We start from the raw sequence: 24243 nt of genomic DNA, 5'->3' as shown, positions 1-24243 counted from the left end.
TCTTAAAAATGCCGCATGCTTCTGCTCTAGGGAATGATATGATAGAAAATTCACACTATTTTTGTGAATGGCAAATGCAACCACAGATGTGAACTTGATTTCAATGCACTACAGAGAGCACTGGGTGCTTAGCCATCCATTAATATCAGTGGCAATGTAGATCCTGTTCTCTACATACCACACTGAAAACATGCCCAGCCAAGTTTTAAAAATATCTCCATTTTTTCCAGAATCGACCAGTTTCATTCAAAAAGATAGAGCTAAGGTAATGGATTATTTGCCTGAGTTCTCCTCAGTTCTCTTGGACAGGAATCTAAAGAGAATAAAACAGTTGTTCTCATGCCATAAAATCGAAGTTTTTAGCTTCACTTAAAAAAATGCAAGTTTGGATGAAATATGAAATACAGTTTTCAAAAGACGGTATCCTATAGTGTGGAACGCAGCCTGAAGAAATCATACTAGCAAGAGAGAGGCATACAGTCTCATGAGGATGCCTGTGAGTCATCAAACTACTAAGATATAAAGCATGATAGTTACCTGTGAATTCAGGGGCTTTCACTGACGCTTGAATTGGTGTTTATTGAAAGACAATAAGAGCATGCACATAAAAATAGAAAAATTACTAGAGGTTAAACCTCTCTAATCCAGCACCCTCCAGACCTGACCAGTGCCAGACGAGAGAATTTGCTGGACCACGGGAGGTCAGTACTGTCTAGCAGCATTACCAACACTTGCACTGCTTTCTGGGCTCTTAGAAGACATTTAGGGATAAATAACAGCTACATAACAGCACAGAACACTGAGAGCCAGGACTGGTATCTGGAAACAAACTTAATGGAGCCCCAGGAAACTTGGCCACACCCATGATAAGTGGTCATCCAGCTAACTAAAATTATACAGAATTACGGATGTTGCCGGACGAGAGAGTTGCGGATTAGAGAGTTTCAACCTTTACATGTTAAGGCTTGATTGTGTTGTTCTTTAATATTAAACTCACTATTGATAAATGCAAAGTAATGCATACTCTAGGAGGGGAAATCTACCATGGATTACTGTATATTCTTTGAGATAGCCGTGTTAGCCTGTAGCTTCAAGAACAGCAAGTTGTCTTGTGGCACCTTATAGACTAACAGATATTTTGGAGCATAAGCTTTTGTGGGCAAAGACCCACTTCATCAGATGCATGAGTAGGGGGGTGGTTTCAGAGGAGTGTTTAAAGAGTGGGGTCCCAGTAAGAGGGAGGGCCAGAGTTGACAAGGTCTATTCAGCAAGGTAGAAATGGCCTAGTATCAACAGTACTTATCAAAAGAGGAAAAAACAAGATGGATCAGACAGGGGGATGTGAGCCTTTGTCAGAGTCTAATGGGGAGATATTAGCACCCATAGCAGAGAAACTGCCTTTGTAAACTGTGAGCCTCTCCCAGTCTCTGTTTTAATCCATGGTTAATGGAGTCAAATTTGCAAATAAATTGCAGCTCAGAGATTTCTCTCTCCATTTGATTTTTGAAATATTTTTGTTTCTGGACTGTCACCCATAAATCTGCCACTGAGTGTCCAGGGAGATTAAAGTGCTCTCCCACAGGCTTCTGTACATTACCATTCCTGATGTCTGATTTATGTCCATTTATTCTTTTACAGAGAGATTGTCCAGTTTGGCCAATGTAGATTGCAGTGGGGCATTGCTGGCACATGATGGCATATTTTATATAAGTAGCTGTGCAGGTAAAGGAGCCCCTGATGGTGTAGTTGGTAGTATGCTACCAGCACCCCTAGCTTTCTTTGAGATACCACCGACTTCCTCAGGAGACTACAATCCATTGGTGACCTTCCTGAAAATGCCATCCTGGCCACCATGGATGTAGAGGCCCTTTACACCAATATCCCACAAGGAGATGGACTCCAAGCTGTTAGGAACATTATTCCTGATGAGACCGAGGCACACATGGTGGCAGAGCTTTGTAACTTTGTCCTCATCCACAACTATTTCAGATTTGGGGACAAATTATACCTTCAAATCAGTGGCACTGTTTTGGGCACCCACATGGCCCCACGGTATGCCAACATTTTTATGGCTGACCTGGAACAGTGCTTTCGCAGTTCTCATCCCCTAGCGTCCCTCCTCTGTCTGCGCTACATTGATGACATCTTCATCATCTGGGCCCATGGGAAGGAGGCTCTGAAAGAGTTCCACCGTGATTTCAACAGTTTCCACCCCACCATCAACCTTAGCCTGGACCAGTCCACACAAGAAATTCACTGGACACTACTGTGCAGATAAGCGATGGTCACATAAATACCACCTTATACCAAAAACCCACGGACCGCTATGCTTATCTACATGCCTCCAGCTTCCATCCAGGGCATACTACACAATCCATTGTTTACAGCCAGGCACTAAGGTACAACCTTATTTGCTCTGATCCATCAGACAGAGACAAACATCTACAAGACCTTTACCAAGTTTTCCTCAAACTACAATACCCACCTAAGGAAGTGAGGAAACAGATTGATAGAACCAGACGGGTACCCAGAAGCCACCTACTACAAGACAAGCCTCGCAAGGAAAACAAGAGAACACCACTGACCATCACATACAGCCCCCACCTAAGGTCTCTCCAGCACATCATCAGTGATCTGCAACCCATCCTGAACAATGATCTTTCACTCTCACAGACCTAGGGAGGCAGGCCTGTCCTCACCTATAGACAGCCTGCCAACCTTAAACAAATCCTCACTAGCCACTACAAATCACAAACAAGAGACTCTAGGCCTGGAACCAGCCCCTGCAATGGTCCTCGCTGCCACCTCTGCTCACATACCTACACCAGTGATGATATCACAGGACGTAGTATCAGCCTTACCATCGGGGCTCCTTTACCTGCACATCTTCTAATATAATATTTGCCATCATGTGCCAGCAATGCCCCGCTGCAATTTACATTGGCCAAACTGGACAGTCTCTCTGTAAAAGAATAAATGGACATAAATCAGACATCAGGAACGGTAATGTACAGAAGCCTTTGGGGGAACACTTCAATCTCCCTGGATACTCAGTGGCAGATTTAAGGGTGACAGTCCAGAAACAAAAAAATTTCAAAAATCAAATCGAGAGAGAAATCTCTGAGCTGCAATTTATTTGCAAATTTGACTCCGTTAACCATGAATTAAACAGAGACTGGGAGAGGCTCACAGCTTACAAAGGCAGTTTCTCTGCTATGGGTGCTAATATCTCCCCATTAGACTCTGACAAAGGCTCACATCCCCCTGTCTGATCTGACTTGTTTTTTCCTCTTTTGATAAGTACTGTTGATACTAGGCCATTTCCACCTTGCTGAACAGACCTTGTCAGCTCTGGCCCTCCCTGTTACTGGGACCCCATTCTTTAAAGACCCCTCTGAAACCAACCCCCACTCATGCATCTGATGAAGCAGGTCTCTGCCAACAAAAGCTTATGCTCCAAAATATCTGTTAGTCTATAAGGTGTCACAAGACTTCTTGTTATATATTCTTTGCAAATTTCATAGTTTAATTTCCTTTATCAGCCTTATGCAGAAGTTCTTAGTAGGAACTTTTTCCTTTGTTAATAAGGGCATGGGAAGACAAAAACTTTGAGTAGGAACGCACTCTGTTCTCCTCATGATTAAGGTTTCCTCCTATCTCTTGGAATTCGATATGAGCTTGAACCCTGAAGCAGCAAAGCTCTCTTTTTAAGTGTTAACTGCTATAACTCTGGGTAGTCTTATACACAGAACTATACAGTCATTCTTTGAATCACTCTGAGTTTTTGGCCTCTCTGACATCATGTGGCAGAGAGTTCCACAGAGTAAATATGCTGTCTCTGAAAAACAATTTCATTTTTTAATTCATTGCCTTTCATTTTTATTGAATGTCCCTTGTTATTACTTCATGAGACCATAGAAGCAGAAGTTGTATTAACTTCTCAAGACCAATCATTATTTTGTATATTTGTCTTTTCTGGTTCTTCTAATTTCTCATCTACTCCATCCCAATCTACTTTTAAGGGCCCTCACCTCTCTTCCTTTGAGAGCTTTTTCATGCCTCTAATCATCCCCATCGCCCATTTCTGAAACCTCTCTAATTCTGCAATGCCTTTTTTTGGAATAGGGTAGATGTTACTGCAGACAGTGTAAAACTGCATTATGGATTTATGTAATGACATTACAATAATCTCCATGTTATTCTCCAGTTTGTTCCTTATACGCTTTATTGAGTTCTTTTGACCGCAGCTGTTCACTGACAAGAGGATGTCACAGATGTGTATATAATAACATGTAGATTCTTTTCCAGGGATTATATAATGAATTTGCGGTCCTGTAAGACATATTAGAAGTTCAGATTTTTCCTTCTAATATGCATTGTGACAGATCAGGAACCCCTTGGGACTGTCATTTGGTGGGCTGAGGCACCAGTGAGCCTGTTAACTTTTTTCATGATTAAAATTAACCATTCATTCCTTCTCTTTGTTTTCTGCCTCCTAATCGGCTTTGCTCTGTGATAGTACTTGATTTACCTCTCCCCTACTCCGTGCATATTTAACTCCTTTAGGAGACTCTTACAAGGGGTCTTTTCAAAGGTCGTTAGGAAATTTATATAAACTATGTCACCTGGTTGTCCTTTATCTACATTACTGAGATCCTCAAAGAATTCTGCTAAATTTATGAAACATTATTTCCCTCTGCAGACACCTTTCTAGACTTAATCCCATCAAGTCATGACAGCCTCTCAGGGACAGTTTAACAAATTCCCAGATTGGGAAATTTTTTGGATAGAATTATACTGAAGGTCCCATGAGCCTTCAGCAGTCCACATTAACCCTTTTCTCTTGGCTAATCTTTTTCTCAGTAAAACTGATGCTAATACAGGTTAAACCTCTCTATTCTGGAACTCTCTCAACCAGCAATATCCGTAATCTGGCATGATTTTAGTTAGCTAGATGAGCACTTACCATGAGTGTGGCCAAGTTTCCCATGGTACCATAAAGTTTGTTTCTAGCCACCAGTCTTGGCTCTCAGAGTTCTTGGCTGTTCTTTAGCTGTAATTTAGCGCTAGATGTCTTTTAAGAGCTCAGTGAGCAGTGGAAGTGTTGGTAATGCTGCTAGGCAAGCAATACTGACCTCCTGTAGTCTGGCAAATTTTCTCGTTTGGCACTGGTCAGGTCCTGAGTGTGCCGGATTGGAGACATTCAACCTTTATCTGGGATTACATAAAGAACCCCTAAGCACGTACAATCTGCTTTGTTTGTCTATGCGGTTGCTTCATGATTTGTGTCTGACTCACTGCTCTGAAATATTTAGTGTGTAAATATAAAAAGCCATTCTGTTCTGTTTTATATTCTAAATGGGGAATAACATCTAGAAATGGCTGGAAGAGTAAAAGATAAAACATGGCCATATGCAGAAATCCCTTTCCTACTGACAGATGGCTACATCTTTCAGGCCTAGGGTTCTTCTCAAGGAGCAAATGGATTGTTGTTTGTCTTGGAAGAGCCGAGTATCAGCAGAAAGAAATGGACAAATGAGCTTTCTAATGAGAACTGTGAAGGTTATTATTAATTCCACAACAGTTGCAGCTGGCTATTTTTCACTTCCTTTCAAAACCTGTTTTGTGTTGCTAGGCACTTGGAGCATTCCATCCCAGAGGTGGCTGTACTTCGATATTCAGCAAAGTGAATCCCCTCTATTGCATCAAGGATGAATTTGACTCATAGTTCTGTGAAATCCATTGGTGAAGTTTATGAAGAGCTTTGTCTTTGTTAGAATGAAGGGTGCTTTGAAGACAATTATTGCTGCAGCTTTGATATTTAACATTACAAAATTGAGACTATACCTTACTCGGATGTAGATTTTTAATGTTTGAGTATCTTGCATCTTTGAGTGCTTCAGATGTTAGCTCATCCTCACTGTGAGATAGGTACAGTTTGATCCTCTCTTGTCCGGCACCATCAGCACCTGACTGATACTGAACGAGAATTTGCTGGACGACAGGAAGTAAAAAATGTCTAGTACATTACCAATGCTTTCTCTGTTTACCGGGCCCTTGGAAGACATTTAGGGGTAAATTACAGCTAAATAGCAGCACAGAACACTGAGAGCCTGGACAGGTGACTGTAAACAAACTTTATGGGACTCCATGAAACTTGGCCACACCCATGATAAGTAGTCATCTAGCTATCTAAAATTATGATGGATTACAGATGTTGTCAATTGAGAGAGGTCCAGATTAGAGAGGTTCAGCCTGTAATTGGTATTACATTATGATATAATTAAAATTTAAAATGAGTGAACAGTGATGAAAAGCAAGCACATGTGCCTTACATGAACAAACCAGTGGCTCCATTCTCAATATCTCTGTTTAGCTGACTGGGCCATGCTGCCCTGTCCAAAATCTCTTATTTTACATACCTTTAATGAATCTATCAAACTGTCTAAGCTTCAGCCCTTAGTTAACATTGCACGTAAGGCCTAAAGACAGGGGAATTCCCGTGTGCTAACACATGTCACTACTGACTCTTTGACAAAATAATTATTCCAGCAACAAATTTCAAACTTGTTTAATAAGCAGAAAACATTGCATTGTTGAAGTCAGGCCCAGCTAGCCTTGTGGTTGAGAGAATGGGAAACCTCTTGATGTGGAACAAGCCTATTGTCTGAAAACTTTGAGATTAAAATGATTGGAATAATACTTTAAATTACTATGTCATTAAGCCCCATAAGAGGAAGCAGTGGGGACCGGCAGATATTTTTAAAAGCCTAACTTATTCCATATGACATTAACCTAGACATACTATTAACACACTGCAGGAGAGGTCTTTCATTTAGAAAGCTTATAATAAAGCAGAAGTTAAATCAAAATTAAGAGTCAGGTTGCATTCAGAAGTGCTGTTTTTTATCTGTCTGAACAAAGAAGATGTATCTTTGCCTGCTTCATTATTAAGGACTGAATCCTTCATGATTTGGAACCCTCTCAGACAGCACCCACACTTACATCCAAAGTGGAATCACAATCCCATGCATGAATCTGCTGTCTGTTTTTTAGTTTCATGACAGGTGCTCTTATGGTGACAGAAAGTTTCTTGTTGCTGTTCTCTCTCCCTGGAGACTTAATACAGTAGAGTCAGCTGGGTTCTAGTCTGCCTTGCATATTATCAGCAGAATCATTAGCTATAATAATTTAATTATTTTTACCCAGGATTGCATAAGTGGCAAAAAAATGATCTGGAAATCCAGCTAGGCTAGGTTGAGTTTGTGGTGCTGTCCTAAGCCCTTAGAACACCTTTATCTTGTACTCCTAGCAGGTGAAATCTGAAACTTGCCTCATAAAAGGCTAAGAGAGGCGGTTGTGCTTCTGACAAATGAAATAATTGTGATTGGGTTTTTTCAGTATTTTAACACGTTGCTGGTCCATTGACTTGCCACTAAATTAACACGAGCAAATGATTATTGAATATGCTTTCTATAAAGTCAATATGAAATTCACTGAAGCAAACTTTTTTTTAAGGTTAAAACTATTTCTTGCTCAGGAAAGACAGGCAGGAAAAAAGGGAGGAGATGTAGCCTGTATATTAAAAATGTATACACTTGGACCAATGGTAAGATGATAATAGGGCTAACACTTGTTGAAAGTCTCTGGAGATGGATAGAAGGGGTTAAAAAAACAAGGATGTCATGGCTGGAGTCTACTACAGACCATCTAACCAGGAAAAAGGTGGATGAAGCTTTCTTTAACCAACAAAATTGTCCAAAACACAGGATTCAGTGGTGATGGGAATTTCAAATACATAGACATCTGTCAGAAACATAATACATCAGGGTGAGGGCACAAATTATCCAACCAGTTCTTGGAATATATTGGAGACCAGTTTTAGTTCAGAAGGTGCAGAAAGCTACTAGGGGAAAGACTTTTATATTTAATTTTGACAAAGAGGAAGGAACTGATGGAGAATGTGCAAGTGAAAGGCAGGTTAAGTGAAAGTGATCCTGAAATTATAGCATTCATGATTCTAAGGAATGGTAGAGAGGGAAAATAGCACAACAAAGATAATGGATTTAAAGAAGGAAACTTTAGCAAACTCAAAAGCTGTGTCTACACAAGCCCCTTCCTTTCAGAAGGGGCATGATAATGAGAGAGTTCGAAAGATGCTGATGAGGCGCTGCTATAAGTATGCAGCGTCTCATTAGCATAATGGTGGCTGCAGTGATTCAAAAGTGTGGCTTTTGAATCGCACGCTGCTCATGGAGACGGGACCTTTCAAAAGTACTCCCTCGTCTTTGAAAGCCCCTTCTTCCTATCTGGTATTAGGAAAAAGGGGCTTCGAAGACTGGGGGGTCCTTTTGAAAGGTCCCGTCTCCATGAGCAGCGTGCGATTTGAAAGCAGCACTTTCGAATCACTGTGGCCGCCATTATGCTAATGAGGTGCTGCATACTCATGAAAGTGCCTCATTAGCATCTTTCGAACTCACTCATTAACATGTCCCTTCCAAAAGGAAAGTGTTCATGTAGATACAGCTAAAGAGTTGGTAGGTAGGATCCCATGAGAAGCAAGTGAGGGGAAAAAACAATGCAAGCTACTTGGGAGCTTTTCAGAGAGACATTATTAAAGGTACAAGTGCAAACTGTCCCACTGCACATGAAATATAGGAAATATAGAAAGAGGACACCTTGACAGAAGAAGGGGATCTTCAATGACCTGAAACTCAATAAAAGAGTCCTACAAAAAGTGAAAATTAGACCAAATTACAAAGGATGAATACAAACAAATTTCCTAAGCAGATAGGGAAAAAGCAAAAAGACCAAGGCACTAAAGGAGGTTAACTAGCTAGAGACATAAAGAGTAAGTGGAAGACATTCTATTAATACATTAGAAGCAAGAGGAGGACCAAGGACAGGGGAAGTCCATTACGCAGTGAGGGGGAAGATTAATAACTGAAAATGTGGAAGTACAGTAAACTCTTTCATGTCCGGCAGCTCTGGGACCGGGAGGTTGCTATATATGTAAATATTCTGGACAATAGAGAAGTGTACCTTGCAATTCATAACACTAAATAAAAATGAGATTAGATGTTAAGAAACAAAACTGTATGCAAAGTACTTTATTTACCAACAGCAGTAGTATTGTATGCTGTAAACTTATACAGTAAACCCTTGATTTAACAGACTAATGTGGGGAAGGAATGTCCATGAATGCCAATAGGTCATTAAATCCAAATCTGCAGGACTGGAGGCACCTAGCAAGGTGCACTAGGGAGCCCTCCCTCTGAGACCTGGGAGGAATGTGTCAGGCTTGAGAGAGAGAGTGCTCAGCAGCTGGCTTTTTGTGCACTTTGCTCTGGCATCTCCTCTGACCCTGGTGGCCCTGGCGTCTCCTCCAGCCCCAGTGGCCCCAGCAGCTCCTCCAGCCCCAGCAGTCCCAGCCGCAGCTGCAGCTTCTCTGGTTTTGTTGGCTCCAGTGGTGGCGGCAGCTTTGGTGAGTAGACGGCATTTATTTAGGGGAGGTGAGGGCTGGCGGACAGCATCCATTATTTCTGAAGTCTGTTAAATCGGAGCCCATGAAATTGAGGATTTACTGTGTAAATTTGCTTCCTTTATTTGTATTTACTTTCACTATACTGTACTTATGGAAAATGTAACTAGAATTTACTTACAGTTAAATTGCTGATTATTGGAGAGTTCCAGATGTTGAAATGCCAGCTATGAAAAAGTTTACTGTAGCAGAATTGTTAAATTAATTTTTTGTTTCCATTTTCACCAAAAAGATTAGTAATGATTGGATGCCTAATATGTTGAATGCCAGAGCAAATGCACAAGAACAAGAAAGTATACACTTGCTTTGTTGATTTTCAAAAGGCATTTGACAATATAGATCAGAAAGTGACTTGGGCGGTGTTGGAGTCATATGGAGTGGATAGCAGACTGATATGGTTGTTGAAGGTTATCAGTGACAATGCGGAGGCAGTGGTGAGAACATGCTGGGAGTTGGGAAGTTGGTTTAAAACAAGTAGTGGTACGAGACAAGGAGATCCGATATCGCCAAGTGTCTACGTTGCACATCTGGAGAGAGCGATGGAAAAGATCAAGGAAGAGATAGAAGGGATATATGTACACGGGAAAAGAATTAACAACTTGAGGTTCGCGGATGATATGGTTATCATTGAGGAAGATGAGGAGAAGCTAGTGAAAACGATGCAGGTGCTAAACAAAGAAGGAAAGTGGTATGGACTGATTATGAACATCTATAAAACAAAAACAATGGTATCTGGAGATAAGGAGATAGGAAGGAAGATCAGTGTTGATGATATTGAGCTGGAAAATGTAGAGAAGTTCACATATCTGGGGAGCAACATAACGTATGATCTGGACTGTAAGAAGGAAATAGCGACTAGAACAGTGAAAGCAGGAGTGAGTTTGAAGGCGATGGATAAGATCTGGAAAAGCAAAGCGATTAGCTTAGGAACGAAGCTGAGCATCTTGAAAACGTGTGTATTCAGCAGCATGTTATATGGATGTGAGACATGAGTGATAACGAAAGATTCGAAAAGAAGAATATTGGTGTTCGAAAGGAGCTACAGAAAGATTCTGAGAATAGGATGGATGCTGAAGGTCACTAATGAGGAATTATATAGAAAGATGCAGACAAAAGAGAACCTGCTGCAGAAGGTTATAAAATGGAAGCTACAACTATTTGGGCATATCTACAGAATGAATGAAGAACAAAAAATCAGGACCCTGGTATCTGGCATAACGGATAGTTCAAATAGGAGAGGCAGACCCCACAGAAAATGGGTAGATGATACAGTAGATTGGTGCGGAGCTAGTCTACAGAAACTAAGCCACTTCGCCCTGGACAGGGAAAGATGGAAGGAAATAGTGAGAGATGCATCAGACACCAACAGGAGCTGAATCCACAGTTATTGAAGATGATGATGAAGAGAACAAATGAGGTTGGATTAGATGCTAAAAAGGGGAAAGAACAAGTTAAAAATTACTCAGAAAAGTTAGATGTCTCCATGTCACCAGGCCCAAAAGAAATACATCCTAGAATACTCAGAAACCTAACTGAGGAGATATTTGAGTCATTAGCAATTATCTCAAAAGTCATGGAAAACCGAACAAATTCCAGAGGACTGGGAAATGGGCAAAATGGTACCAATTTATAAAGTAGGAATAAGGACAGCCCAGGGAATTACAGCTCAATCAACTTAACATGAGCACCCAGAAAGATAATGGAGCTAATAATTAAACAATCAGTTTGCAAACACCTAGAAGATAACAGTGTGAAAAGTAAGAGTCAGCATGGAGTTGTCAAGAACAAATCATGTCGAACCAGCTTAATAGCTTTCTTTGATGGGATAACAAGCCTTGTGGATGGTGGGGAGCAGCAGATTTGCTGTACCTTGACTTTATTAAGGCTTTTGATGCTGTCTCACATGCTCTTCATAAACAGGCTAGAAAAATACAGAAGTGGAGCTACTATAAGGTGGGTGCAGAATTGGTTGGAAAACTGTTCCCAGAAAGTAGATATGGTTTACAGTCAGGCTAGAAGAGCTTATCAGGTAGGATCTCCAGGGATCAGTTCTGGGTCTGGTACTGTTAAATATCTTCATCAGTTACTTAGACAGTGTCATGCAGAGTACTCTTATAAAGTTGGTGGATGTTATCAAGTGCTGTGGAGAAGTGGTTCTCAACTTCTCCAGACTACAGTATCCCTTTCAGGAGTCTGATCTGGCTTGCATACCCCCAAATTTCACGTCACTTAAAACTCACTTGCTTACAAAATCAGACATAAAAGTACAAAGGGGTCATTGGTACTAAAAATGGCTTACTCTCTAATTTTATCATAAAATTATAAGATACATCATTTGAAATATAAATAAACTCTTCAGTGTATAGTATACAGAATTGAACAGAACAAATCATTGTATGAAATTTTAATTTGTACTGACTTAGCTGGTACTTTTTATGTACCCTGTTGTTAACTAGACAAATATCAAGATGAATTGACGTACCCTCTGGAAAAGCTCTGTATATCTCCAGGGGTACGTGTACCCATGGTTGAAAACCACTGAGGTGGTAGGATAGGATTAAAATTCAAAAAAATCTAGACAAACTAGAGAAATGATCTTAAGAAAATAGGATGAAATTCATTATGGACAAATGCAAAGTCCTGTACTGACAAAATGGGACATGACTGTCTAGGAAGGAGTGCTGCAGAAATGGATTGGGGGGTCATAGCGGATGACAAGTTAAATATGAGTGATGAGTGTAATACTGTTACAAGAAAAGCAAACGTCCTTGTGGGAGATATTAGCAGATGTGTTGAAACCAAGACACTTAAGTAATTCTTCTGTTCTATTCCATTCTGATTAGGCCTTCATTGGAGTGTTGTGTCCATTTCTGGGTGCCACATTTCAGGAAGGTTGTGGACAAATTAGAGAAAATCCAGAGAACAACAACAAAAATGATTAAAGGTCTAGATAACATGGCATAATAAAGGAAGATTGATAAAAATTGGGTTTGTTTAGTTTGGAGAAGAGATGACTGAGTGGGAACACAAGAGTTTTTAAGTAATATAAGTTAGTTACAAAGAGGAGGGAGAAAATTCTCCTTAGCCCATGAGGATAAGAGATGAAGCAATGGGCTTAAGTTTCAGTAAAAGAGGGTTAGACTGGACATTTCTAACTGTCAGGGTGGTTAAACAGTGGAATCCATTGACTATAGAGACTCTACAATCCCATCAATGGGGAGTTCTAGGATCAGGTTAGAGAAACACCTGTCAGGGATGGTCTACATAATCCTCACTCTTGCCGTGATTTAATCAGCTGCCATTAAGTGCTAGCAAGAAGGTCAGATATGATTTTATGAAAAAGTACCAGTCTGATAATCCAGCAGTCTTCTGAATATCCTCCAAATAGATACCTCATAGGCAGTAGCAATGTGTTTAGTCCTTGGCATAACGCATTGCCAACATTTTCTCAATTTGGATTTGAGGGTATCACTTTCAGCTCAGATTCCGTGACCCATTGAGCCCTCAACCTTTCTGCTGTGACACACATCAAGAAAGTCCATTTGTAAGGTGGACATTCAGTTTTTGTCCAATTCCTAGCTGGCCAAACAGTCTTTGGTCACTCCTGGAATGTAGTGAATCTGAACCAGGGACTTGAAAGGCACCATATCCCATTGCCAATCTCTTGAGCTGTCCAATCCTTAGTGAATATTTGTTGAGAAGTAGGCCCATTGTAGTTAAGGTTGCGACTAGCTTAATGTTTAACACCTAATTTTTCTAATTTATGTGACATCTGCATGTTTGATTGGCCTGTCATGAAAGTTGCCAGATGTTCTGGAAATCCAGAATTGCTTACTAGTCCAAATTTGAGGTCACAAGGAGCTCTCTAGATATGGCCTCTTCCCCTCCAAACAGTGTACCATCAAAATGATATGGTCTGTAACTTTTTTTGAGGCTTACTGTAGGACTGATCCTCCCTATACTTCTTTTACCCGCTGAAGACTGATCTCAGCACCTTCTACCCCTTGTCATCCAGGTTAAAATTATCTCTACAGCATGACTCAATCCAAGCTGACAAGCCAGAGAAAGTAAACTGGAGTAAGTGCAGCAGCACTGGGGCTTTGTTGCAAACCGTAGTTTGCAGGCAGCTAAATAAGTGGATAGCTCAAAGTGCTACGCTGTGTCTTGTGAACCTGAGTAGCAGCCATATGCTGCGAGTTAAGAGCCCTGCTCTTCACAGCTTGCTGAGAATGTGTTACACACATTGGTTGTTCTCTGTCTCAGTTCTGGAGAGGCCATCTTCTGGAACTTTTGCTCTAAGAGCATATGTTCTGGTTTAAGAGCTGTTATTTCAAAGTTGTGTACAATCCACATGCATACACAGGTTTTACTTTACAGATTTAGAAAGTACTGTCAGGGAAAATAGATTCAGAGAGGAAGCCGTGCTAGTCTATACGTTATCAAAACAAAAAGCAGCCAAGTAGCACTTAAAGGCTAGCAAAATAGTTTATTAGGTGAGCTTTTGTGGGACAGACCCACTTCTTCAGACCTTAGCCAGACCAGAACAGACTCAATATTTAAGGCACAGAGAACCAGAAACGGTAAGCAAGGAGGACAAATCAGAAAAAGATAATCAAGGTGAGCAAATCAGAGAGTGGAGGGGTGGGGGGGAAGGTCAAGAATTAGACTGAGCCAGATATGCAGACGAGCCCCAATAGTGACTCAGAAATTTCCCATCACGATTTAAACCATGTGTTAATGTGCCAAATTTGAAAAAGAATTATCGCACCGTTCTGGAAAGGGAAACAGACGAGCTGGCTTTTATATTCAAATTCGGCACATTAACACATGGTTTAAATCTTGATGGGAACTTTCTGAGTCACTATAGGGGCTCGTCTGCATACCTGGCTCAATCTAATTCTTGACCTTCCCCCCCCATCCCTCCGCTCTCTGATTTGCTCACCTTGATTATCTTTTTCTGCTTTGTCCTCCTTGCTTACTGTTTTTGGTTCTCTGTGCCTTAAATATTGAGTCTGTTCTGGTCTGGCTATGGTCTGAAGAAGTGGGTCTGTCTCACGAAAGCTCACCTAATAAACTATTTTGCTAGTCGTTAAAGTGCTACTTGACTGCTTTTTGTTTGGAAAATAGTTTGAATTAAATAGAGGGAAGATGAAAGACCCCAGTAACCAGCAGCAGTCATAGCAAACCTCAAATGATATTTCCGCCCACAAACTGCTAGAGGACAAAGCAGCACACAATAAACATTTAAAGCGATCCTCTAAACCAGAGACAGGCAAAATACATCCCACCAAACATTCAGATCCGGTCCACCTCAATTCTTGGCGTCACCAATCTCCCGTAACCCAGCAGGACCCTAGGGTAGGCTCCCTGCCAGTGTTCCCACAAGTATTTTCCCTCCATGGGTGGAATACATTTTATGTTCACCAAGGCAGGTGCAGATGTGCACCACCCATAAAAACACATGTTGGTGGCTGTGGGTGCTCTGCTAACCAGCTGGGTGGCACCTGAATCTCTCCTGGGCAGCCACTCAAGCGCTCAGCTGACAGGGAACACTGTTCCCTGCCTATGTGCTTCCACACGCTTCTCAAAGTGACTGGCTGTTGAGTCCAATGTGTGTGTGTCTGCTTGGCATGCATCCCTGGCCAGAGGGGGAGGGGTGTCTGTGTGCTGCCCCAGTCCTCACAGCTCTCATTGGCTGGCAGCTGGCCAATGGGAGCAGCCTGGACCACGCTTGTGGTTGCAGGCAGCTCGTGGAGTCCCCCTACCCCAATGGCACTCACTGCACAGAGATGCAAAAGCCGGCCCCAGCTCCCGGCTGCTTTGAGCTGGCGGGGCGGGGTTGGTGGGCACAGCAGGCTGGGAGATCTGCCTGAGGGTTCCATTGGGTTGCTGGCTTACTCCTGCACCCAAACTCCCAGACCCAGGATACAACCCCTTCCTGCTCCAGATCACAACCCAACCCCTCTGCACCACCTCCTGCATCCCTGTCCCAAGTCACAACCCAAACCCCTCTTTACACACCTGTGCCTGCTCACAACTCCCTCCCAGATCCTGCATTTCTCCTATGCCCCTTCCCCAGGTCAGAATCCACTCGTGCACCCAAACCTGCTCTCAGACCCCACACACTTCCTCTACCCCAGTCCCTTACCTGGCACCCCTTTCTGCACCCAACCTCCATCCTAGACCTTGCACCTTCTCCATTAATGTCCTAGAAAAGTGCAGCCCTTGAACGCTTTCCATTCAAAATAATTGCCCACCTCTGCTTGAAACCAGCGGACACCATTTTGGCAGGCTATTTTTGGTCTCCATAAAGTGAAAATCCTTGTGCAACTGTAACTGTAGTGACATCACCTCACCATAACGATGGTATGCCACCTTGGAGTCAGTGCAGGGGAGTCAACAGCGCCGCCAGGCCCCAGGGCAAGGTGGGGAAGGGGAGCAGCTCTGTACTCCTGGAAGAGGCAGGGGCAGCCAGCCCTCAGCACTGCCCAGAGTGCACGGCGCTTTAGTGACAATTTAAAGGGCCTGGGGCTCTAGATGCTGCTGCTGCAACAGATGCTAGGAGCCCCAGACCCTTTTGAATTGCCGGGCCTCAGGGCACGTCTGAATCAGTGGTGTCATTAGTGGTACAAGTTGCATCACTGGACTGATGCGTACCACAGTTCTGCATTTCCTGGGCAGGGCCATCTCAAGCAGAGGGGCAGGGCCTGGGCAACTCCCCCCAGTGCCCCAGGCATCAGGTCAGGCAACCCCCCACCTTACTGCAGGCTCTGTCTCTTCCACCTCACCTTGCTCCCTTACCTCCCCCCCCCGACAGTGGGGCCTGCAGATTACTTGGGGCAGAGGGCCAGATGGTGGAGGCAGCAAGGTCACCCCTGCCACCCTGCATTCATGATGCAGGCAGCAGGAGTGGCAGCCTGCTTAGTCCTGCTGTGGTGTGCTGCGCTGTGCCAGCCACCCAGCCCAGTGTGCCTTGCTCCTTCGCAGCAACAGGAAGCAGAGCACTGCTTCATTTCCCGCTGCCGCAGAAAGCAAGAACGCAGTGCGTCAAGTACTGCTCCTGCCACCTGACCCTCGGCCCCAGGAATCCACCTGTCTTTAGGATGGGTGGGGTAGCCACTGTGGGGCCCCAAAAGTGCAGGGCGCGGGGCTGCTACCCCAGTTTGCTCTGTGGGCAGGATGGCTCTGTTCCTGGGTTTAGAATGTTTAAAGAAGGTGCATTCAACATTCTGGAAGTGTGAGGCACTGATGGTTAATCTCAAATCTGTACAGGCTGACCCTTTCTAGTCTGGCACCCTCGGGACGTGACCGGTGCCGGATGAGAGAATTTGCCGGACGTCAGGAGGTCAATGTTTTCTAGCAGCATTACCTACACTTCCGCTGCTTGCTGGGCTCGGAGGAGACATTGGGGTAAATCACAGCTAAATAACAGCACAGCACACAGAGAGTCAGGAGTGGTGGCTGTAACAAACTTGATGGGACTGCAGGAAACTTGGCTGTGCCCATGATAAGTGGCCGTCCAGCTAACTAAAATCATGCTTGATTGTGGATGTTGCCGGACAAGAGAGTACCTGACTAGAGAGGTTCAACCTGTATTAGGAAAGTTTGGGGGGCAGTTAATGTTTTATTAAAACAATCTGAACGATTCTAAACCAAGTGCCTTTACTATTCGTAGTGCGATCGTTATGATCCACATTTTTGTTTGTTATAACATTTGTAAATTTTGTTGAAGCTTTTTATAATCGTTTGCAGCCCTCAGCAATTTTCTTCCGAGGCTCTTTCCTTTCACAAAACCTTATTTATGTTTTTGCTTGCTGAGCCAAAAGGAGACATTTAAGGAGACTGCAAGTTTAAAAGCAAAAATTGGGCTTTTTTGTTTCTGTGTGCTACAAGATGAGAGCTAGCCAGGGTTGTTATAGTAACTACTAAAGTTTCATCAGAAGAGGAAAAAAATAGAACACAGATCCATTCATTTATTTACTATAGACTTTCATTCAAAGTTACATGCTGTTCTACGCAGATAATTTGCGAGGCGTACAATTTAGGAAATTTCAGTGCAAAACTCCACTCCCTAAAACTCAATGCTACTAAGTATATTCTCTGGTATATTGAACTGACAATATTGGTTTCTTGTGAAGTTTGGTAGAGAAAATTGATTCTTTTCCCTGGATGTTTACTTAATGTTCATTCAGTTGTTTTTGACTTTTCACTTCTGGATTGTCATATCAGAGTCTCCTGTTCTTTATTTCATCTCAGTATTTCTTTACTTTATTACTAGGAGAATTTTTGTGTCTTGGGGTGTGTGAATTGGAAAAAATCAGTTTTTTGTCATAGAAAAAATGCAAAAGTCAGTTTTATCACACTTCCTCTCTCCCCATCTCCCTCCTTCCCAAAAGCGGCTGTGTATATTTTCATATAAATTAATTACCTTTTTAAATTTAAAAAAATCAAACTCATTCACATGTCATAGAACTGGATGGGGCCTCAGGAGGTCATGGAGTCCTGGTTCCCTGCTCTCTTGGTGGGATCAAGCACCATCCGTTATTTTTATATATATATATATATATATATATAATGTGTGTGTGTGTGTGTATAAAAGTAAATGTTTTGCCCCAGATCTCTAAATGGCCCCTTCAAGGACTGAAGTCACAGCCATCAGTTTAGCAGGCATATATTCAAACTGTCACTCCTCTTCAGATAAGATAGTCAGATAAGATAAACAAGTAACATACACAAGATTATTGCTAACATTGTTATACTTGATCCAGTTTTGACAGAGCTTGTTATCCTTCCTAATTATATGGCTTGATGGCTTTCCTGTCACTTCTAACCACTTTATTATAAAAGAAGGAATGCTCTCTGGAAGCACAATCTGTTGGAAGCATTAGGAAGATTACACACTGCCTTGTTGTCCTGTTAGGAAGATGATTCTGAGAACCATAAAGGCTAAAGAGTTAATTTTTGTTGTTTATTTGAATGGCAGCGCAAAGAGTTGCGTACAGTCCTTTTTTTCCCTCTATAAATGTTGTGGAGGCTGTGATAGCCATTGAGCACAGAACATATCACTAGCTTTACTCATAAGCATTTCAGATGCCTATTGTTGTATCTAGCCACTGTTATGTATATTTTTAAAAGAAAACCACTTCCTTCTAGGAAAGAGCACAACCTCTCTTCCTCTCACTCACAACATACAGTTGCTAGATTGTGAGAATTTAAATCTCAGCATAGGTAATTCCAGGAGGATTGTTTTAGTATTTTTTTCAAATATCTTGTTCCAGTTGTCCAGAGCCTGGTTACTAAAGTAATCCATGGTCTTTCAAGCAGATTGTGGTGTTTCTTTCCAATACTTGTGCCTCTGCCCCCTCAGAGTTCCCAACACATGCCAGTCCCACCCAACAAATGGTGTGAACACGCAACTAGTTTAGTGTGAATTCAGATGTCTGGATTGTATCTTTGTTGAGTCAGCATGCCAAACCTAGGTCAGCTGTAAGTGCGGAGTGATTAGGGAACCTCCCAGAGAAAGTGTCTCATGCATCTGACAAAGCGGGTCTTTGCCCATGAAAGCTTATGCTCCAGAATATCTGTTAGTTTGTAAGGTGCCACAGGACTTCTTGTTGTTTTTGAAGATCCAGACTAACTCGACAACCCCTCTGATGCCAGAGAAAGTGAGCGTAGGCGGCATGGAGATTTCAGATTAGGCTCTTGCTTTCTGAAAAGAGACTTGAATTTACCAAGTAATATGTCTGATGAAGTTTGTCTTCAATAAATATATCTTGAAGACAAAACATTTGGGTGACAGTGGAGGACATGAAGGCTGCTCAATATTAATTTACTTGTGCTATATGATTGTCCAACTGCTTTAAGGGCTGTGATCTGTCTAACTGCTGGGAATGAGTCAAACGAGGCTGTTCGGTACAGACTAGAAATAAAATAATTTCTGGATCAAGTGCTCCAAGCCCATTGCAAGAACAATGGCTGGGCTAATAATTAGGAAGGACTTCCTGCTGTGACTCCAGCAGATTGAAAAGGCTTACTTTGCCCAGAGCGGGGGGCTTAAGATCAAAAGGACACTCAAGAGAGGGACTCTTACTATTTAGAGAAAGCAGGGTTAGTTGCTGGGGCTATTCAGGGAACAGGTCTCTGTGTCAGGAATCTGAAAAAGGTGGGGGTACCTGCCTAATGCTGCCGAGAGAGGAGGGTGGGACAGGGGAGGGAATTACAAGCTCTATGTAGAGAGGCTTGTGTTTAGCCTATTTTTGTGGTTTAAAATATTTGCTCTCTTGTGCTGTTTGGTGCTCCTACTGTTAAGAACAAACAATACTTTGTTTTGACAAGGCTGCATGGTCCCTATGGATATATCACTGGTCACAGTTCCTGAAGGGCAAAACTGCTGGTACTGAAGTGAAGCTGGACTTGCTGGGATGTGTACTAGGATCTGCAAACTGGGTTGTATGAGTGGGCGAATCCGGTGACTCAAACCCACAAGAAGCAGTTTATCACCTGTAGGACGCACTCAGGCACATCTAGAGAGGGGATAGAAAAACAATTAGCTGTAACTCTGACTGGTCTCCACTGCAGAGCTTGAAGAGAAGAAGCTTATTCTAATGTTCACATTTCCTTAAGGCTGTTTTAATGTTTCTTGAATTCTTTCCTTCTTCACGTCTCCTGAAGTTAAGCTTCATTAGGTGTCTTTGCAAAGGCTATTCACTTTTTACACTTGTGGTGAATTAGGGCTAATTCAAGCCAATACGAAATGTAATACAGGGCCAGAAATATGTGAATATACATGGAATTAGGTTAGTCTATGCAAAAATGGGCACAAATCCATCCACAGCACATTTGCTCTGTAGAATGCTGGGACTGCTGCTTTTTCATTAATGCTTTTAAATACCGAATGCTTGAAAAGCACTAGTCATTCATTTATAGCTAATTTCAGGTTGGCCTAACTGCGGGCATTTCCAAGAAAACAACAAAGTATGCTTTGATGTTTGCAACAAAAAGGAGCTAATAATCTGCCAGCAATTAGCCCAGTTTATAGAAGAATAAGTTCGGCTGTAATGATACTTTGCTTAATTTTTGGAAGGACTAGGTTATTAATGTTTGTGAGGATCTATGATGCAGTGGTAAGGGCCATAAGTGCCTAGGGATGCTTTATAAATAGGAATTTTTTTAACAAGATGAAATTTGATTATAATCTTCCTATCTTGAAATAATAGTTGTAACCAGTAGTGCAGGAGTGTTAAACTAAACAAGCTAGACTGTAGCATTTAAAAACATGAACATTCCTGCAGGCAGTCTGTCACCAGGTAAATAAATCTGAATTGTCTTTCTGTTTTTAAATAAATGTAAAATGTTTCCCTAGTCCATTAACATTTTTGCAACCTCACTGCAGGTTTGGCAGGGCATCGGATAAGCAGTGTCCTCCCCTCACCCACCCCGCACCAGCCTTTACAGCCTGACTTGTTCTTCTGCAGTTTGAACTAATTGAATGGAGATTATGTCCCACTTTTTATTACAAACATCAAAAGAATTGGCCTGTGAGTCTCAGTCCAGTGTTTAATTGCAAGATCACCCTTCCCCTTTAACTATCATTATATATTCTGGAAACAAATGGGACTTTTTGATTCAGCAATACGTGAATGTCCACCTGTGATAATTTGAATGCATGTGATATTTAAAGCTGCCTTTAGTGCAAAGTGATGAAGTTGCTTATTCCTGAGTTTGTTTGTATAATGGATGAGATTTTCAAAAGTTCTCAGTTCTCGCCTAATTCTGATCTCATTAATTTCAGTGGGATCAGAATGGTGTCAACACTGGTTCTAAAAATTGAGCTCAAATATGTATATTATGGTCATCATTAAAATACAGGTTGCACATCCCAGGTCCAGCATGGTCAGGACCCGATGGGTTCCAATTAAGAGAATTTGCTGGACCAGGGGCGATCCAGGGATTCTGCTACCATGTGGCCTTGCTCCCAGGGCTTTTGCATCCCTACCCTCCAGCCTCCCTCCTTAGAACTCCGGCCCCAGCCCAAGCTCCTCAATGGCTCCTCTGGGGCTCTTGCCTGCCTCACGTGTAGCGTGGGGCAGACAGGACGCTCCATGTCCGTCCCCTGGTCCTGCAGAGAAGGCGGTGAGCTCCAGCGCCCAGCCTCTGCTGCCTTGGGGAGGCAAGGGTTCTGGCTCTCGTCTCTGTGCTGCCATGGGGCAGGCCGGGGCCTGGCTGTGGCTCCAGCTGGGCTGTTGGCTGCCATTCTGGCAGCGACCACACTTGCAGGCTCTCAGGCTTGCAGGCTCTCAGTAGCCCCCAAACCGGTACTCTCTCGTCCTGGAACATCCAGATATTGCCAGACAAGAGAGGTTTTGATAGGTGCAGCCTGTACCAACCTTTGCACATGTTGGTACCTGAGATAGCACAGTTAAATCAGTTCTGAAGTAAGTGAAAATATTGTTGTATCTCAGATATATGGGGCTTGCTTCTGACCTCCTTTATGTTGGTGTGAAGCAGAGTAACTGCATTGATTTCAGTGAAGGTACGCCCAGTTTGAGACAAGAAACTGCACTGACTTCAGTGGAGTTATTCTACTCCACACTGATGTAGCTGAGATTAGAATCAAACATGTTGTTTAATAATTGTTGATAGATACTGATTTTTCACAGGTGATCACAGTGTGTGCGTGCGCGCGCATGCACACATGCATGTTTCCTTTAATGGAAGAGGTGTAAGTATCTATGCTAGCACCTCTTAGTACAGTTCTTGAAGGCTTGAATTTACATAGTATTTAGACTCATTTTATATTTTTCAGTTTTGTTGTCCCTACGTAGGCAAAGCTTCTTTTGACTTCTGATGGTATTTAGGATTTGATACAGCGAATGAATTGATTCCCTGTAAATGTGCTGTCCATTGCACCTGCATATGTCATTTTGCTTTCAAAAATATATTTCTCTAGCTGAATTATGACTCCAGCATCCTTCATGATATAGTAAATCAGCTTCATCACACCAAGAAGACACCAGTTGACCAGTATTCTGATACTATTTATGCCAGCATTATTTGTTCTTTTTTCTATCCTGCGTAATTATTATGTGATGTTCGTTACTTGTACAACGAGGAAGACAGTCCCTGCCTCAAGAAGTGGATAATATAAGTCAATTGCAGATACATGTGCTAAATATGTGTGTATATATAAAAAGATGCATATACTAAGGCCTACATAAAGAAGTGTGTTTTAAGACTTGTGTGTGCTCCTGTAACCTAGAGTCACAGCCTTAGGTCTAATGTGGTCAGTGCAGAACATGCTTTATTGTTTTATGTATTTACAGAGTCGTCTTAAGGAAGCTGTGCAGTTGCTAGAGGATTATAAACATGGGACTTTACCGCCTGGAGTCACGAACAAAGAGGTAACACGTACAAGCAATTGTTTACTGGATTCCTACTTCTGCATGGAGAATTACAGGTTGAATCTCTCTAATCCAATGCACTCTCCTCTGGCAACATCCGTCATCTGGCGTTTTAGTTAGCTGGAGGACCATTTGTCATGGGTGTGGCCAAGTTTCTCATGGCCTCATAAAGTTTGTTTACAGCCCCCAGCCCTGGCTGTCAGTGTTCTGTGCTGTTATTTTGCTTGAATTTAACCCTGGATTTACATATCTGAAATACATTTTACCTCCTATTGTGGACCTGGCCTAAGGGAATGAAAACTGTATTCTGGAAAGTTAGAAGGGAAGCAATGGTGGCGTCAGGCTTCCCGTTATGTCTCTTAGGCCAGATCTACACTATGAGGTAAAATCGATTTTTAGATACGCAAATCCAGCTATCAGATTTACATATCTAACATTGATTTTTGCTGCTGTCCACACAGCAGGAGGTCAACAGGAAGAACTCTCCCATTAACCTCCCTGACCCGAGTTGACAGTAGTGCCATGACAGTTCAATTTAGCACCTTCCCAATAGGTGCACTGAATTGAACCCTAGAAGACTGACCTCAAGCATGTCAATTTTCCCTTAAGAGTAGCTGTACATACATATCCTGTAGAGCTGGAAGAGACCTCAGGAGGTCATCAAGTTCAGTCCCCTGCACTCACAGCAGGACCAAACACCCTCCCTGACCGTTTTTTTTTTTTTAGATCTAACCTGCCCCGAGTCCTTGAAAGGCTCTTTCAGGGATTGAGCTTACAACTATGGGTTTACAAGGCCAATTTGCTAATCACTCAACTATCCTTGCACCCTGAGGTAGATCTGTGTGTTATCTTAGAGGAGCTGTGTTGTGATCATTGCTGATGTGGTAGAGAAAGTGTGACATATATCACACCTTTCTTTGTGTACAGAGATACTGTTGCTTCACTGAAAGCCCTGGCAGCTTTTTTTGTCCCATCTGAGTGCACCTGTCAGCTTTCCCCTAGCTCCTTGGTTAAACAATTCCTTTACTGATTTTGCAAATTTTTTTTTCCATTTGCATTCGTTACGAGTTTCTACAGGGTGAGAGAGATCTAAGGTGTTATGTATAAAGTTCCCAGTCCTGTGAGCCATTGGTTTGCAGATTTCCCCTGGCTTCTTGGAGAACTCAGGCTTTTAGCATGGCACTCTGATGGTTGGTGATACTTGAAAGGAGATGGATGAAAATGAGGCGCGCACACACACATGTACACTCAAAGCCAATTTGCAGCAGAAGGTATAGACTGTAACATATCCAATTCTGAACA

General features: G+C 42.4%; 1 protein-coding gene across 4 annotated transcripts in view; it reads left to right on the top strand.

Annotated features, from left to right (window-relative positions):
- Nucleotides 1-24243, top strand: part of SFXN5 (sideroflexin 5) — a 208032-nt gene that overhangs the window by 33710 nt on the left and 150079 nt on the right. For all 4 annotated transcript variants that reach the window (XM_074992204.1, XM_074992205.1, XM_074992208.1 and 1 more), the window contains exon 3: nt 22864-22941. In XM_074992204.1, coding sequence (XP_074848305.1) covers nt 22864-22941 — 78 coding nt within the window. The remainder of the gene's footprint in view (nt 1-22863; nt 22942-24243) is intronic.

The sequence above is a fragment of the Carettochelys insculpta genome, chromosome 4 (assembly GCF_033958435.1).
Source record: "Carettochelys insculpta isolate YL-2023 chromosome 4, ASM3395843v1, whole genome shotgun sequence".
Classification (NCBI taxonomy): domain Eukaryota; kingdom Metazoa; phylum Chordata; order Testudines; family Carettochelyidae; genus Carettochelys; species Carettochelys insculpta.
Note: the sequence above shows the minus strand (reverse complement) of the source record. Positions and strands in the feature narration are given on the sequence as shown.